Source organism: Carassius gibelio, chromosome A5, assembly GCF_023724105.1.
Source record: "Carassius gibelio isolate Cgi1373 ecotype wild population from Czech Republic chromosome A5, carGib1.2-hapl.c, whole genome shotgun sequence".
Taxonomy (NCBI): Eukaryota; Metazoa; Chordata; class Actinopteri; order Cypriniformes; family Cyprinidae; genus Carassius; species Carassius gibelio.
In genome coordinates, this window is record NC_068375.1 from 22846362 (window position 1) to 22862524 (window position 16163).

Sequence of the window (16163 nt, forward strand, 5' to 3'; positions counted from 1 at the left end):
CGATTGGGAGTCCGACTCTCTAACCATTAGGCCACAACTTCCCCTATAAAAGTCATAAGTCGTAAACAGTCGTGACGGTCATGCTTCCCACATTCACTCCTGCCCCACAAAAATGAATGCAGAACTCCCCTGACACTACAATACAAAATTATTTGTCAAATAAATTAATCATCATGAAACATTCATTTGAGTTTAAGTTACAAATTTATTGTAAACTAACTAACCACTGCTTCACTTATGTGCAGTATGCCACTGATCAAGACTAAAACTGGAAAGTGGATCCTCAGGGACAGGAATGAGCGCCCTTGATGTACATGGTTCTGATAATGTGTTTATGGTAAACTTAACTGTGTCGTGTGACCCGTGTGTATGTTTTAGTAGGCTTACTTTGCGGGCTTCTGTGTGTTATTTCGCCTTATGAGCCAACACACAGCAAAGACGAGCAGCAGGAGGAGCAACAGCAACACCACAAACACGATGAAAATATCGGAGTTCAGCCACAGTGACAGAGTATCTCCGGATTTCATCCCTACACGGAGTAAGTAACACATGCTCATGAACTGCGTTTTGACAAATTTGCATATGCTCAGTGAAACAAGATATATATACAAACTTATAAACTGCTGATAACTGTTTGATATTTAACGCCGCCAGACAACTTGTTTATATGCAAATCCGTATGAAAGAACAAAAATCTTTTTTGTTCAGTTTTCAATTTGAGTTTGGACAAAGATGTAAGTTAAGTATATGTCTTTGATATAGCCCACCTGAATAATGGTCTGTTCAGTTTCTTTTGATCAGTAAACGTGCTCTGTAAATACATAGAAACACTGTGTTACAACAACGGTTAAAACAGTTCAACACTTCAAAACATAACAGGAAGGGGGCGCTAGATCCCGAGAAAACTGTGTGCGCAATATAATGTAAAGACTCATTTCTGTCAGATGTTTGCATAAAGCAGTCAGTCTAGTTGATACAATCCGTTTTAATTTTAGATCTTTTTATTATTATTATTATTATTATTATTATTATTATTATTATTATTATTTATAAGCCACATAGAACTATACGAGGTTTACTTGTTGTAACTTGTGTTATTTCCTTTGTTTCAGCCTCGTGTTATAGAATATCTAGTCTTTGTTGCCAATCTCTCTCTCTCTCTCTCTCTCTGTATTCATGTAAACTGGGACACTTTTTTCCCATTGAGATTATAAATTAACGCTATAAATCTATTGTCTAAAATTCAGTCAGTCAAGAAATAACTCTTCTGCAGCTAAGGGGCAGATGAAGGGGAAGAGCAGGAGACCTGAAACCAAGTGATCATAAGAATTTATTAAATAGAACAGGACAAAAAGTCAAAACTCTTTTCTGTAACTATAACTTTATTGTCTCCAAAAGTAACAGATAAGAGGTTGTCTGCCTTCAAGGTTTTCAATAACATTTTAAAAAGCAATAATTTAATGAATCAACAGCCTGTCAGCTAATCTCCAACATGTTTTACACTAAGCAATTCTTTTGGATCAGACTATTTTGTTCACACCGAATGGCATTTTATAAGAGAAGTCACAGACTTTTTGCTACAGGTGAGATACATTTTTTCCTATGGTATTTGTAAATGATGAGTGTCGCACAACTCTGACTGAAATTCAATGAATTGGCTAAAATATCTTCCATTGTTATTTGACTCTCTGACTCTAGCACTCTCATTCTAATTCTATTCTTTAGAAAGAAAAAAAACTTGCCCCTTTTAGACTTGCACGCTATTTACCATATTTACTAACTGTAAATTAGTAAATGATTAAAAACCCATAGCTTCTCTAATCTTTTTGTATTTTGTTGCTTTTTTTATTATACAAAAGCAAAAAATGCCTCTAACACTAGCTTGCTCTATTCTTTTTCTATTCTATCTGTTTTTTTTCTTTATTATATATAATAAAAAAATCCTCACGATGTGCACTGCCTTAAGCTAACCTCAATTGTAAGTAGTTTTAGATAAAATCATTAGCTAAATTACCAAATATAATGTAAATGTATGTCTACCGCTGGACGCCACTCTCTCGCGAAAACTTACAATACTTAACAGAAGCTAGATATTAAGGTTTATAAAGTTATAAATATGGATATTTTTCTTTCACAAACACATCACTTTGCTTCAAAAGGCCTTTATTAACCCCCCAGAGCCGTATTAACTTTTTTTTATTATGGATGGGTGCAATTTTTTGGACTTCAAATTTTGGGTTACCATCCACTCCCATTATAAAGCATGGATTAGTCTGGATATTATTTAATATAACTCTGACTTTATTCATCTGAAAGAAGAATGCCATATACACTTAGGATGGCTTGAAGGTGAGTAAATCATGGGCTAATTTTCATTTCGGGTGAACTATCCCTGTCTTTATTCATCTTAAAGGAACAGTTCACCCAAAAATGAAAATTAGCCCATGATTTACTCCGTATAATGGGAGTGAATGGTGCCCCTGTTTTTGAAGGCCAAAAAACTGCATCCATCCATCCATCATAAATCTACTCTATGTGGTGAGGGGTGTTAATAAAGGCCTTTTTATCATAAAGGCCAATTTCCTCATTAGCCTTTGAATCCTTGGTGACATTTCATTCAGACTCTTCTTTATTAATGCAATTAATGGACAATGGTCAGTTTCTGCAGTAAAGGTGGGAAGACAATATACGTAGTTATGAAAATTGTCGAGGCCAAAGACTAATCTAAAGCACTCTTTCTTATTTTGTGCATATCGATACTCAGAATCAGTCAGGGATCAGATACTTTTCATTTCTAGAGTGGCATTGATCTTCTCGCTGTTTGGCTGTATCCCTTGAGTTAACAGTTTGTCCCCAAGAAATACAAGTTCTTGCACACCAAACTGAAATTTATTTTTGTTTAGTTTCAGTCCACTCCATCTGATTTTCTGCAGCACTTTGGTCAGTGTGTTGTTGTGCTCTTGAAGTGAAGAACCCCAAATGATGATGTCATCAATATATGCTCTGACTCCTTCAAGTCCTTCAGTAATGTTTTTCATCACTCTGTGGGAGATTTTTGAAAGCAGAAACCATTCCAAATGGTAGGTCTGAGGAAAGAATATCTACCAAATGGAGTGTTGAAGTTACAGAACTTTTTGCACTCCTCATCCAAACATATCTGCCAAAATCCTTGCATCAAGCTTTGTGAAATACTTGGCACCTGAAATTTCATTCATTATTTCCTCCCATTTTGTTTTTTGAGATCATGCTTTATGTTGTCATTCAGATGTTTAGAATCCATGCACACTCTTAAGTCTCCCTCTTTCTCTTGACACACACCATAGAGTTCCCCCAGTCAGTTGGTTCTTCTATTCTTCTGATAACTCTTAATGTGGTCATCCTGTCTAATTCTTTCTTTAGATGATCTTTGAGTGGAGCTCAACGTGCAGGATGCACTATAGGCTGTGCATTTTCCTTCAGCTGAATCTTGAAAAGAAAAGGTAAAACATGAAAGCCTTTGAAAACATCTGTAAAGCTCTGCACTATGACATCCACAGAATTACTTGTAGTCACAGCTGAACTTTCCTGGTTGATGTGGTGCACCATTTTGACAAGATTCAAGCTCTCAGGCTTTGTCACCTAGCAGGGACTCCAGTTCCTCAGCAACAACAGAGAACAGTAGCTGATACACTTTGTCTTTCACTGTTACTTTTAGCTTGCATGTGCCTAAAGAGTCAATGCTTCCACCATTAATAATAATAAATAGCAATAAATCTGGAGAGCATTTGTCATACACATTACACTTAACACTGTGCCATCCTGTGGCTTCCTAGAGTAACAGGCACAAACACTTAACATCATCACAGCAATGTATGAAGATTTAAGACTGAGTAGATTTATCATCCATTCTCCAAACTGCTTGTTCTGTGTAGGGGGTGGGGGTGCTGGAGCCTATGGGTAGACTCAAAAAATTAGAATAACAACAAATCTTATCTACACATCTGTAATACATCTGTGTATTCTTGATAATTGTTGTCATTGTCTGTAACAGCAGAGACAGCGGGGTTTCTCACTCTTCTGCCAACCAAGAGGCAGATGCAGGGAAAGATTTGCAGTTTCCCCCTCAGCAGACATCGGTAAATTCCTCCCCTGCCCCCACAGGAAACCAAGTGATCAGAAGAAATTTGCTGAATTTATTTAATAAACAGACATAGCAAAAGATCTGCCTGATTCATTTTGCCTGAAGCACATTCATCAGATGTTCTTAAAACAAAAATAATGGAAAGTGATTGCTTTTTAAGAATGTAATTGAAAGCCTCAAATGAGGACAACCTCTGCAATGCATTTATTCTGTCTAGTATTTTCAAATTAAATAAAGCAGTATAAGACCTGAATGTATATAATAATAATAATAATAATAATAAAGAAAATAAATGAAGTTCAACATGCATGCTGTCTGAAAGCTGAACTTTGGGCCAAGGAGCTGGCCAGTACTTACATTCAGCTTCAAAAGAAGTCTGAATCCAAAAATCCAAATTATTAATCATTTATAATCATTTTGAATTTTGGGTGAACTATCCATTTAAATTATTTTACTGAAATTTGTTTTCTAGATTAGTATTTAGTGCCTCAATAAATTTCATATGCTGTGCCATGATACTTACAATTTAGGCCCCCAATGTTGAGGATCATGGCTGAGATAAGAACATTCACAGCAAATAGTAAAAACACTTTCTTTCATGGTGTTCTGTTAAACAGAGATTAATAAGATTGCACTGAGGCTGAACAACTAGTTGTGAGGCTGAACAGTTTGGTGCAGGAGTTGAGAAGTCTTCATTTGTAGATGACAGAGCACTGTGGGAGAGATTGAGGAATTTTCTGTTTGTAGTTAAAAGTATGCAGAGTGCAAACAATGAGGTAAGAAATGGGCTGATTTCTGATATAAGTGTCAAAACCACAGGTTATTTGTTTCTCAAAAAAAGAGATTGTGTCCTAGGGTAAGATTATATGACAAACCTTTAAAACAAGGAACTGTGATAATATATGTAGAGGCATGGTTTGACACAAAACTGGCATTTGCAGTGTACATTCAGAAAATAGTTGACAAATGCAAAAAGTGAAAAATATCTTAAGATGTCTACCGGGGGTGGATTGGGCTGCCAGGTGACATTAATTTAAAAAAAAATATATGTGGCATAATGGATAGAATAGCTAAATCAGAATAGCTATTAAAAATGGCAAAAACTTTAGACATGGAGGGAAGAGGAAGATCAAATGAAAAATTTTCTGTTAATTACAATCATTACCAGACTACATTTTGGGCACACAGCAATACATTATTAAATAATTATCTATATAGAATGAACAAACATGAGTTGAGTCTGGGAATTGTAGTATAAGTCAGCAGAAACTGTTGAGCATGTACTAATGTATTGTAGGGTGACTGCTTACGAAAGAGAAAGAGCACAGCTGTTGAAATAATTAAGAGAAATGGGGATAGGAAATCTTACACTTAAAACACTGCTGGATAATGGATTGAATCATCATAAAAAATATAATAGCTACATTAATGAGATATTTAGGAATAGTAGGTCTATTTAATGTGATTTATAGGTTCACAGATTGCGTAAACGTTCCAAACTCCAGCCCTTTGGGTGGCAGGAATGCACCTATCGTTTGATTTGCAAGCAAAATAAAACGCCAAAAGAATAATAGGAAGAAGCATGACCTAGGAATCTAATATAGGGACATTTTCATGATCATAGCTAACGTGATATCAATGTACTGTAGGTGGCGCTATAAATTTAGACTGTTATGCGCCAAAAAACTAAAGAAGAAGAAGCATCCCTGAGACGTCACGTGACGTCCCGGAAGTAAAACAGGTTTAGATGACGTCATGCAAGTTACGCCAGTTGTCTGTGCTTTTCGTTTAGTTGAAAATATAATTATTAATTTAGTTTATATAGAATACATAGCGTATACACTGAGTATACTGTAAGTCATTTGGCCACAAGACTATTATCTCTTGAATGTTTAGTGTAAGTTTTGGTTTAATTTCTGTACTCTTTCGTTAACTGTTTTTGGCGCTCGTGTTACACTGAGCGAATGATGTAAAACCATTGTATCGTCGGTATACATTAAGACGCGTTCATGAAAATAATGCCGTTTAGGTTTTAAATCTCAATATTGTATCAGATCCAGAGATTGCCTGTCAATGGAAAGTGAAAAACAGACGGAGTGGAGCTCGGCTTTAAATGAAGACATACTTCAGTGAGTACAAAACGGCTTAAGGCAGACTTTTAAAGTGTTTCTTCTTAAAATGATTCAGCAACATGGCTGTTCTCGTTCTTTTGACAGGGCGCCCGTTTGTGCAGTGATTCCACCGGACCCGTCACCATGGGGCCCTTCAGCTGGGCCCTGGTCCCCTGAGGGCAGCGTCCCAGCAGTATTTAATCAGTATGCTGAAGCACTAAACTATAGCACTTATATCCCCAGCAGAGAAACACAGAGCCAAACCGTACAGGTCTATAGAACCTCCTAATGACACATTTCACAGAAGTGCTCATACACATGTAGTTTAATGTAGTTGGGTTGTTGTCTCCAACCATAGACAGAGGACTGCACCGATGAAAGATCTACAAACACAAATGAGGACTGGGAATCAGACATGGTAAGATTTCAGTACCTTACTCCAGGTTTTGTGTGTTTGCAAGTGTTTGTGTGTTCTGGTTATCATCACAGTGTTGGGATAGAAATCTGTTCATGCAGTCACATTATGGACCAAAAAACAGCTGGCCATGAGGGAAACCCTCTTAACCTGTTAACCTTCACCGTATACAGGATGCCTACATGTACTCCACTATAATACAATTATATGTACATGTAGTCATTTAGTAGACGCTAAGGTATTTAGATTTTTTTTAAAGAATAGAATAGATACAATTAAATACAATTAAATCCTAATCTCATCATGACAAACTATATATCATTGGAAAGGCCTAAGACTCCTAAATAGATATTTTACCAATCTTTTTTTTGTTAAATATTATGTAGGAAAAGTAATAGATTAATTTATGGCAAGAGTGCACCTCAAAACTCTACATCATAACAGGAGTTCTGACCTTTGTCAAAAAAAAGTCTTCTTCGTTGAGCTATATTTCTTGTGCATATTCATCAAAATCATTAATTACGATAGAAAAAGGGCGAAACACCAAAGTTTCACGCGCGCTCGCGCATGCACAGTCTTCAAACTACACGAGCGCTGTCTTGCTCCCTCTCTCCCTCTCTCCCTCCTGCATATTAACCAAAATATTTCACAATAGAAAAAGGGCGGAACGCCAAAGTTTCACGTGGAGCATTCAGAAAACTTTTTTTTCTCCATGACAGGCTGCTGGCTCCCACTATTAATTTTTTTTTTTTGGAAAAGCACTCTCTGTATTAGCTTAAAGCCCTAAAGTTTACATTGGTTACTGTATTCTTTCAATTGCTCTAAACAAGTATTTTGGGTGAACTTTTTTATTGAATGCTCAACATCAAGTTGTTATTTTCATCTGAAAGAAGAACTTTTTTTTCAGTAAGCTAGGCCCTATGTGTTCAGTAAGCTTGTTTCAGTAAGCTGTGTTTTCAAGGCTTCAAGGTTTTATCGAATGCTATCTCTGTACAAGTGCAAAGTAATGCATTCTTAGTCAGTCTTTTATTTTGTAATTTTAAGAGCAATAGACATATATTGCAATGTTAAGGAATTCATGTTTTTTTCATTCAGATATGTAAATCAACATGTATAAATTGTTAGTAGGTAATTAAATGGGAGATAATCTAAATCGAATCGGTCTGAAAAAATAATCGCTAGATTAATAGTTTAAAAAATAATCGTTTATCCCAGCCCTACTGTGTACAAGCTACATTAGTGAGCATCACGTTTGTGAAAATATCCTCAAAAATATAGTGAGTCATGATGAACAGTAAGGACATTTGAAGTTGTCATTGAAATGCTCATAAATTGGGAAAAACTTGAAATTTGTTACAGGTTTGTGTGACCTATATTTATTTGTGTGTGTGACTTTAGCCTTGCACAATAACCTTGTTATTGTTCTTTCGAGAGATTTGTAGCAAAAATATTTGTTTTTTAAATTATTCTTTGGGAAAAAAAACAGCCTTGAAAACCTTTTTTATTTTACTTTTTGCATTTGTGGTGTTTATAATATGTTGCAGGATGTGTTGGTAATTGTTAATTTATGTACAGTGGGGGTTCTAATGTCTATGAACACTTGTGAAAATGCTTCTTTTTTGTGTTTTTCTAATTGTATTTGAATACAGATCGTTTCATTATATAATATCAGTACAGCTAATGTTAATACATTTACATGAACTGACTGTTCCAAAGAGCATGCTGTTTCACTGGAATCAAGAACATCTATTTGTGCAATGAAGTTTAAATAAACAATGCAACAAATTTGGTAATTTAATCAGTCATTTATTAAGTAAATATTTCTTCATTTTTTTTATGTCACAACTTTTTTTAAGCCCTAAAACTCCTCTCTTTATTTTCTTGGAATAATAATTTTATGTTTTTCCGAATAGTCTCAGACTTTCAGACTCATATGTATTAATTTCCTTACTTTCTTTCTCTCTTTCTGTTTCTTTAGCGTGCTTTAGAAGACTGCAGTATCGAGCTGAGGGAGCAGTATGAGGCTCTTAAGAAACAGCATGCAGCGGAGCAGGAGGAGCACAACCTCCATGTCCGCAGTCTGGAAAAGACCAAAGATGACAGAAATCATCAGTACCAGGTTCAATATCACATCTGTACATAAAAAATGTCACTATATACAGTCTGTAGAGGTTCTGACACTTACTGTACACATGTACACATTTGAATAGCAGTGCTTTTCACCTTTTTTACATTACCATTGCCTAAGAAGTTATAAATAATCATGTTTGTCTGGTTTTTACTGGTCTTACCTCATTTTCATTGTTGAAATGCAGTGTTTTTTTATTATTTGTATAGGGTTTTATTGAAAAAATTGAGTCTTTGCAAGTTAAATTGGAGCTGAATAGTGGCAAGACAACACGAAAAAACTTCATGGTAAAACGGCAAGAGCTTACTGCAGAGAAAGAGCGAATGGAAGAGGAGAAAACAAGGTAAACTATCATTAAATATTATCATATCCAGCTGTCTGCTTGGGGCAGACTATACACAACCATTCAAAAGTTTGTAAAAAATCTCATTCTCACCAAGACTGCAATTATGTATTATCAAAAATGCTATAAAACAGTAATATTGTTAGTACATTTTAACAATTTTTTATTTTAAGAATGTTAATGTTTTAAGAATGCTCATGAAACATTTCTTAATATCACTGTTGAAAATATTTGAGCTACTTAATATTTTTGTGTGGAAACTGATAGATTTATTTCAGAATTCTTTGAATAGAAACTTCAAAAGAACAGCATTTAAAAAATATATATATTTATACTTTTTGTAACATTATAAATGTCTTTTGGTCACTTTTGATCACATTTATGCATCCTTGCTGAAGATTTGTGTATGTTTTAGATTGGCTCAGGAGCTGGAGGACACAGAAAAGAAACTCAAGATGCTGATTGAGGAACAGAGTCAAGAGAAGTAAAAAAAAAAAAAAAAATCAGTTGATAGCAGAAGAAATACCTACAATGTCTCTGTATGTGTGTGTATCTGTTTTTGTGCTTGTGTGTGTGACAGGCTGTCCTGGGAGCAGGAAATAGCTGACCTGAGGGTGGAAATGGAGACACTCTGCAGACAGGCAGAGCAAGCCAGTCAGACCGTTCTTCAAGATGAGGTCAATGCTGCACCTTCACCTTCAGCAACCATCTTCTAGAGATCTCACAGACCGTGTAATGGATCATGCACTGTCTGACTGTGTATTTGTGTATGTGCCTGTGTGAGCAGATAGCGGCTTTAGAGATGCAGAAAGAGCTTATGCTTTCTCAAGTGGAGGACTGGATTGCAGATGCTGAAAAATATCTGAACTTTCTCAGGTAATGTGTGTGAATTAATATCTGTAGAGAGGGATGCATGTGCAATAGGGTTGAATGCATAAAGGTGAATTAATTCCTTTTGGATTTGTGCTCATTCTGGACAGATTGAATCCTTCCCAGAACCACCAGCACCAGCGGCAGTGGGAGCAGAATATAGCGATGGTCCACAGCAGTCTGGTGGGAATTAAGGTGAGGAGAGGAGCTAATATAGGTGGATTACAGCTGAGGGGAAATGGCAGCTTCTTTCACTCTATCTTTCTTTTACAGAATAAGTTTAATGAAAACCATCAGCTCCTGCAAAGAGGTGAACAGTTGGACAGTTTGCCTTCAGTCCCGCTCCCGTCACTTCCACCAGTGCCTACAGTGAGTGTCCGTTTATTCATATATGGCCTAGGGTTGGAGGTACACTACTGTCCAAATCCTATTTTGTTTTGAAAGTCTCATTTTCACAAAGCATTTATTTACTCAAAAATACACAGTCATTTTGTAAACTATTATTACAGTTATATAGCGTATGTAGTGCTATTGTAAAATTGATAATGTGGTAAAGAGTTAGTAGACTGGCAGTTTTAAAGTGGTTGTTTTGAAACATGGCCTACTAGACACATTCATGTTTTGTGAATGTGACTCTAGTGATATAATTAGGTCTTTCATTTTATAATTATTTTGCGTTGTTCCAAGTTTAGACTACTGTTAGTAATGTATTTTTTTGTGTGTGTGTTATTTATTTTCTTTCTTCTGAAGTTGGAGATGATAATGAGTCCACTTCAGAATCCTGCGTCCCATCCTGTTTTCAGTAGTGGTCCGCCGACTTCCACAACTTCTCCTCCCATAGTTCCCACACAGCTCCACTCCTCGATCACACCACCCCAAAGAGCCACACCACCACTTTCTGCCCCATCTCCTCAAAACACACCTTACCTACCCATCACTGTAGGTCCACAGTCCGCACACATCCCAAACATTTATGTTCCCTTGACAGCTCACGCATCTGCCCCTCAAATACCCATGCAGACCATCTGCCTGCCTCAAACCTCATCCCATGCACCCGTCACGCCAGCCTCACAGACACATGCAGGTGTTCCAGGTGTCTCCCATGCACCATCAGCTGCCTTAGCAGGCAGCTTTGTTGTATTACCAAATAATCATGGAGCCAGTTTTCAACCCCAAACTGCAGTGCGCCTTCCCCAAACATTCATGCCATCCACAGCTACACGTAACTCCTCCCCCCAGCCCCTCCCCTCCAATCCTGCGCCAGCAGGAAAACTGGACAAGTTACTGGAGAGACTGGGCTCACATTTTCCACAATGCACAAGGTACTGAGCTCACATAGTTATTTGATCAGCTTGTTTCCTTCCTAGAATTTTCTTTATGCGTTAGTATAATTTTTATTTATTGTGTTGTCTTTCGTAGACACAGTTTGTTGATAGCTTTTTGAAATGGATCTCTCTGTTTCTGTCTGCTTTAGAGATCAGTTGACGCGTGTTCTACAGCAAATTAAGAGTGAGCGCGGTACTATGGCTGGCATGTCCATTGATGATCTTACTCAGCAGGTTGCACAGAGACTTGCGCAGAACCAAAAACCAGTGAGACCAAACACTTCTCATCTCACTTCTCATTATTGCTGCTTTCATTCTGTGCATTGGTCATATCATTTATAACTTTATCACTGTTGTAGCCACCAGGTCCTATAGCACCTCCATCTGGAGCAAGAGCCTTTCCTGTTTCGGTTGGTCCGATTCAGCGTCCTGTAGCCCAGCCGCCGCATCCCATGTTGCATCATTTCCGTCCCCCAGTGGCTCAGGTCTTCCACACAAGACCCCCACAGGTAGCATTCAACTTTAAATCCCTTTTCTTAAATCACATTTAACAAAATACTCTGAACTATAGGGGAGTGTGGGAGCTGTGCCACTTTTTGATTGAAGTTGTCCTTTTGGTAAGGAGATTGAGACTGAGGTAAAACTAGCATGCCTAATTCAGGATGCATACTATTAGTTTAAATAAGAAAAAAAAGAAGAAGAAGAGGTTAACAAATAACCCTACATTAGAGATTATTAAATATTTGGGGAATATTGAAACATAAATAACAGATTAACATAAATATTATTGCTGTTTTATAATCTCATTTCAAAAACCTACTATTTTTACAGTACAGTTTACTGCATATTATTTCCTAAAGTATATCTACCAACCAACCAGGAAAAACCGTATTCAGATTATTTGAATGTATTTGAACGTATGTATTTTTTATTTAACCAAATAAACACACACTCTTTTTCTCTGTTTCTCTCAGCCCTCTACCCGGAAATTTTGTCTGATGTGTCAGAATCCTGTGGATGCTGGAAGCCAGTACAACACCAACTGCTCCCATACCATTCACAAAGAAGTGAGTGTGTAACATTTATAAAATACATTTAAGGCACATTATTTGCCTTGTCTGTGTGTTCTAATAATAGATATTTTCTCTCCTTTTCTTTAGTGTGTTAGCGTTTGGCTCAAGACCAGCAAGAATAACTCCTGTCCTTTCTGCCCATCCAAATGAGGTCTGACTTCAGGAGAGAACACACACTCATAGCGGAACATGCAAAAAAACATTAAGTGGAATGGTCATATAAATAGTTATCAGGACACTTGTGAATTAGATTTTTGTTATTCTTTGGTAATTCTGGTTAATGTAAGAGATATATTGTTCAATTCCTGGTCAGAGTTAATTATTATTATGAGGATAATATGTTGTTATACTTCTTGATGTTACTTTGCAGATCAGTGGAAATCGTCAAAAAAGTATTCCGTATTCAGTGTTATTCCAAAGATTGTCAAATGTGCCCTGAAGTATAATCCTCATTATGTATGCTTTTATAAATGTCATGTAGCATACATACAGATTCCAAAACAAAATAAAATGTTTCTTTTAAAACTTTTCCAAGTGATGAACAACTGTACCTAACTGGTACCTAACTGTTGCAGACTGCAGTTATATTCATTATATCTGTATTTAATTAAATTAAGGATCAGCAAAGGCCTTTATGTGGAGAGCTTTATACATTAAAGAGGGAAAAATAAATTGACTTTTTGTAATCATTGATAGTGACTCTTTTTTTTTAATAAGATTTAAAATAAATAATGTTGTTAAATAATAAAACTGTATTGTGACATACCATGTTGTTGCAGAATAGAAGAAAACACTGACATGAAGACCGTTTTTTTTTTTTTGCATTTTATTTGTTTGCATTTTTTTTTTATTCATCAAAAATGATTTAACTTAAACATCATAAACATTCATAACACAACCCTTGCATCTACACTCCTGTCACCAAACACAAAGACTGTTCTTCAGATCTGAGGATCTGCGTGTGCAAAGTCCTTGTGTATTTTTATGACTGGATGGCCTTGGAGATGGTTTCATACACCTGTGCAAGCCGGGCCCTCACATTCTCCATGTAGGGCTCCATGCGTGTCTGGAGGTCCTCGGTGTGTGGGGCGAGCTTCTCTCTGGCATCCTCAACAGCCTTCACCAGCTGTTCCTTATATTCCTCAGCATAGGGGGCAGCCATGGATCTCAGCTCCTCCAGTTGCTCAGTCAGCTTAGTGCGTACAGCCTCGACCATCGGCACAAGCTTAGACTTGGTCTCCTCAATGTTGGTCTCGACTTTCTGCCTCATCTCATCCAACAGGGGCTGCAGCTTGGTACGCATCTTCTCCGCATTTTCGCGGTTCAGGGCGGCGTACTCCTGGAAGACGGGCTCCAGCTTTTCACGGTACTCGTCAAAGTGCTTCTGCAGGACCTCGTACAGCTCGGCGCGGTGAGGCTCCAGCTTGGATCGGAGGTCCTCGACGTCAGTCATGACACGCTCGCGCAGCTGCTTGGTGTTCTCCAGGAGCTGGCTAGAGATGGTCTCAGCGTAGGGAGTCAGAGTCTGGGAAGAAGACTGGGCATATTCTTGGAGCTTAGTCAGGCTCTCGGAAAGTTGTACCCTGAGGAGAAAAGAGCTTAAATTTGGTAAACTCAGACACAAACCATTTCAGGTGAAAGTCTGGAATCATAAATCACACTGTGCTTGGTCATTAAGGCCAGAAGAAAACTGGCTGCCAAACTAAGATTGGGTTCTCCCCAAGTTTTTTTTTTTTCTCTCACTACTATCACATGAAATTCTGGTTTATTGGTTCTTGTCTTTTGCCTTTGGCTTTCTCGGTTGCTAAATTAATGTTAATACAGTAATATTAGTGATTTAACACTATAACTGGAAATGAATTGACTAATGACACAAAATTTACACCTGAATCAACTGAATCAACCATACTCTGCCTTGAGCTGAATAATGATAACATTGCCTTCATGTATAGCTGCTTATAGCTGAATTAAACTTGTTTTCATAATTTGCAGCATTGACAGGTATCAAACTGAATTTAAACAACACTGAACTAAATTGAGCAGAATAACAATAATACCATTGTCTTCTGTAGAACTCCTTTAAAGCTGATGTTACATTTTGTTTAGTAACTGATGCATTTAAGACTGGTAATTTCCTTTTTATTAATATGTAATCTGTATTGTTATAAATATCTGAGACTTGACTTTAAATGCTGAGACACTGAAGTGTGACCTGTTACTCTATTTTGAGAATTATTGAACTGTGAAGGGAAGAAGATTAAGACAAAAGTGCAACAGAGACATGAAAATGTTGAGTTCATTATGAGGTGTGGCTCTCACTTGTATTGCTGATATTCAGTTCCGTCCAAACTGTCGAGGGCCTTCTGAGCCTGATCCTTGACCTCGGTCAGGTACACCAAGGCCGCTGCCTTGTAGTGCTCCAGCTGGGAGGGAGCATCAGCCTGCAGGAAACGGGCCTGGGAACCTGAGAAGAAACGCAGGAAAAGCTTCAGAAACCCAAAGCCTCAGGGAGCACAGTGAAGTCTACCTTTGAACTGTTAAGAACCATAGGTGGTCATATAGTCACCATGAAAAACAAAGCATCAACAAAATAATTCGTTTTTAATTGGTTAAACATAAAGTCAGTTTAAATTACTATAGAAAAAACTGTCCTTACCCACAGTCAACAGGATGGTCAGTGCAAGAGCCACGAATTTCATGGTTAAGCTCTGAAACGGAAAACATTGATTATAACACAGTTAGATCAAGATCGACTCTGATATTCTCTTGATCCATTGCTCCTCTCCTGCTGGTTTGAGCTCTTACCTGAGTGGTACTGCTCTGAATGTTCGAGGACGGACAGCAGAGGCAAAGGTCTTATATAGAGCAGGATCAGTGCATGTGGAGCTGGAACCCTGTCCTCTGACACATCAGAGGTTCAAAGGTTAAGTGCAATCAGAAATTCCTTTTAGATATCTGCAGATACGTGAATGCACGTTCCCTGTCCGTCTCACCAAACGCAGATTACTTGTAAATATCCAATGATAATATTTCTGTCACAGAAAATATTTTAATGGCCATTTCTGAAGTATTTTCTTCATATATTACTGTAATTTACATTTGTGAAATCTCTGCGAATAAAAGTGCAACAGCCTAGCAATTTAATGAGACGTTTAGCTGCATCTAAGCAATGATTCCTGGGACAAATATTAGAAGCAAGAAACTCTGATTTCTAAAACGTAATCTAGGTGTTTCAATTCATCAACAAAAAGAAAGATATAGCAACATTTTTAGTTTTATGGCGCTGTGTATGTTGCATTTATTGGTTTGTGATTAAGCAGTTTGTTGTAATCATCCCTGTGATTGCATCTCACTGTCATAAACTGGTAGAGTAATGGCAAAGCTATGAAAACATTTAGCAACGTGTACCAAACCTTGATCTCTACCTCCTCCTGCTCCAAATCCCATTTTATCAACTGCCAACCAAACAACCAGTCAGGGGTCATTGATCAATTAGTTATCTTTGTCCCTTGATTTACTCAACTGTTCACATTCTCAAGCAAAAGTCAACTTTATTGGCTAATGCTGAGTGGCATTTTGACTGAAAACTGAGGACATTTCAGTTTAGTGTTCATGAAATGTGAACAAGATTGTCCAATAAAACAGACCATAAGTACTGAGGTTAAAAGTGTACATCTTTGTTTATGCACTCTCTTTAAAGACAAACAGTAACCTGATGTTATAATACATGTTTGTCTTGTACTTGGCAATAGACTTTACAGTCCTCGTCTCAAATTGG

At 37.2% G+C, this 16163-nt stretch overlaps 2 protein-coding genes across 3 annotated transcripts; one reads left to right on the plus strand and one right to left on the minus strand.

The window, feature by feature from the left end:
- Positions 1-2900: 2900 nt before the first annotated feature.
- Positions 2901-13076, plus strand: rnf214 (ring finger protein 214). 2 transcript variants are annotated; one of them, XM_052592563.1, is made up of 17 exons: positions 2901-3080; positions 3400-3479; positions 6175-6249; positions 6337-6502; positions 6590-6649; positions 8625-8765; positions 8984-9117; positions 9533-9601; positions 9698-9794; positions 9905-9993; positions 10098-10182; positions 10261-10356; positions 10738-11309; positions 11462-11579; positions 11672-11821; positions 12287-12379; positions 12473-13076. In XM_052592563.1, the coding sequence occupies exons 1-17, from the start codon at positions 3078-3080 to the stop codon at positions 12533-12535; spliced, it is 2091 nt and encodes a 696-aa protein (XP_052448523.1). In that variant the 5' UTR covers positions 2901-3077; the 3' UTR covers positions 12536-13076. The 2 variants fall into 2 exon arrangements, with proteins under 2 accessions (XP_052448523.1, XP_052448524.1); XM_052592564.1 differs by lacking the exons at positions 2901-3080; positions 3400-3479 and adding an exon at positions 5842-6017.
- Positions 13077-13188: 112 nt separating this feature from the next.
- apoa1a (apolipoprotein A-Ia) lies at positions 13189-15296 on the minus strand. Its single transcript, XM_052592565.1, has 4 exons — positions 15191-15296; positions 15042-15093; positions 14705-14849; positions 13189-13968 (listed from the first exon to the last, which is right to left on the minus strand). The coding sequence occupies exons 2-4, from the start codon at positions 15082-15084 to the stop codon at positions 13368-13370; spliced, it is 789 nt and encodes a 262-aa protein (XP_052448525.1). The 5' UTR covers positions 15085-15093; positions 15191-15296; the 3' UTR covers positions 13189-13367.
- Between the last annotated feature and the right edge of the window lie 867 nt (positions 15297-16163).

Bases quoted from the DNA above. Each gene is read 5' to 3' on its own strand.
- rnf214 (XM_052592563.1), top strand. The intron at 3,480-6,174 runs GTAAAACATGAA...ATATTGTATCAG, and splicing joins CTGAATCTTGAAAAGAAAAG to ATCCAGAGATTGCCTGTCAA. The intron at 6,503-6,589 runs GTCTATAGAACC...CTCCAACCATAG, and splicing joins CACAGAGCCAAACCGTACAG to ACAGAGGACTGCACCGATGA.
- apoa1a (XM_052592565.1), bottom strand. From the start codon at position 15,084: ATGAAATTCGTGGCTCTTGCACTGACCATCCTGTTGACTGTGG. The intron at 14,850-15,041 runs GTAAGGACAGTT...GTTTCTTCTCAG, and splicing joins GACCATCCTGTTGACTGTGG to GTTCCCAGGCCCGTTTCCTG. The intron at 13,969-14,704 runs GTGAGAGCCACA...TTTTCTCCTCAG, and splicing joins ACTGAATATCAGCAATACAA to GGTACAACTTTCCGAGAGCC.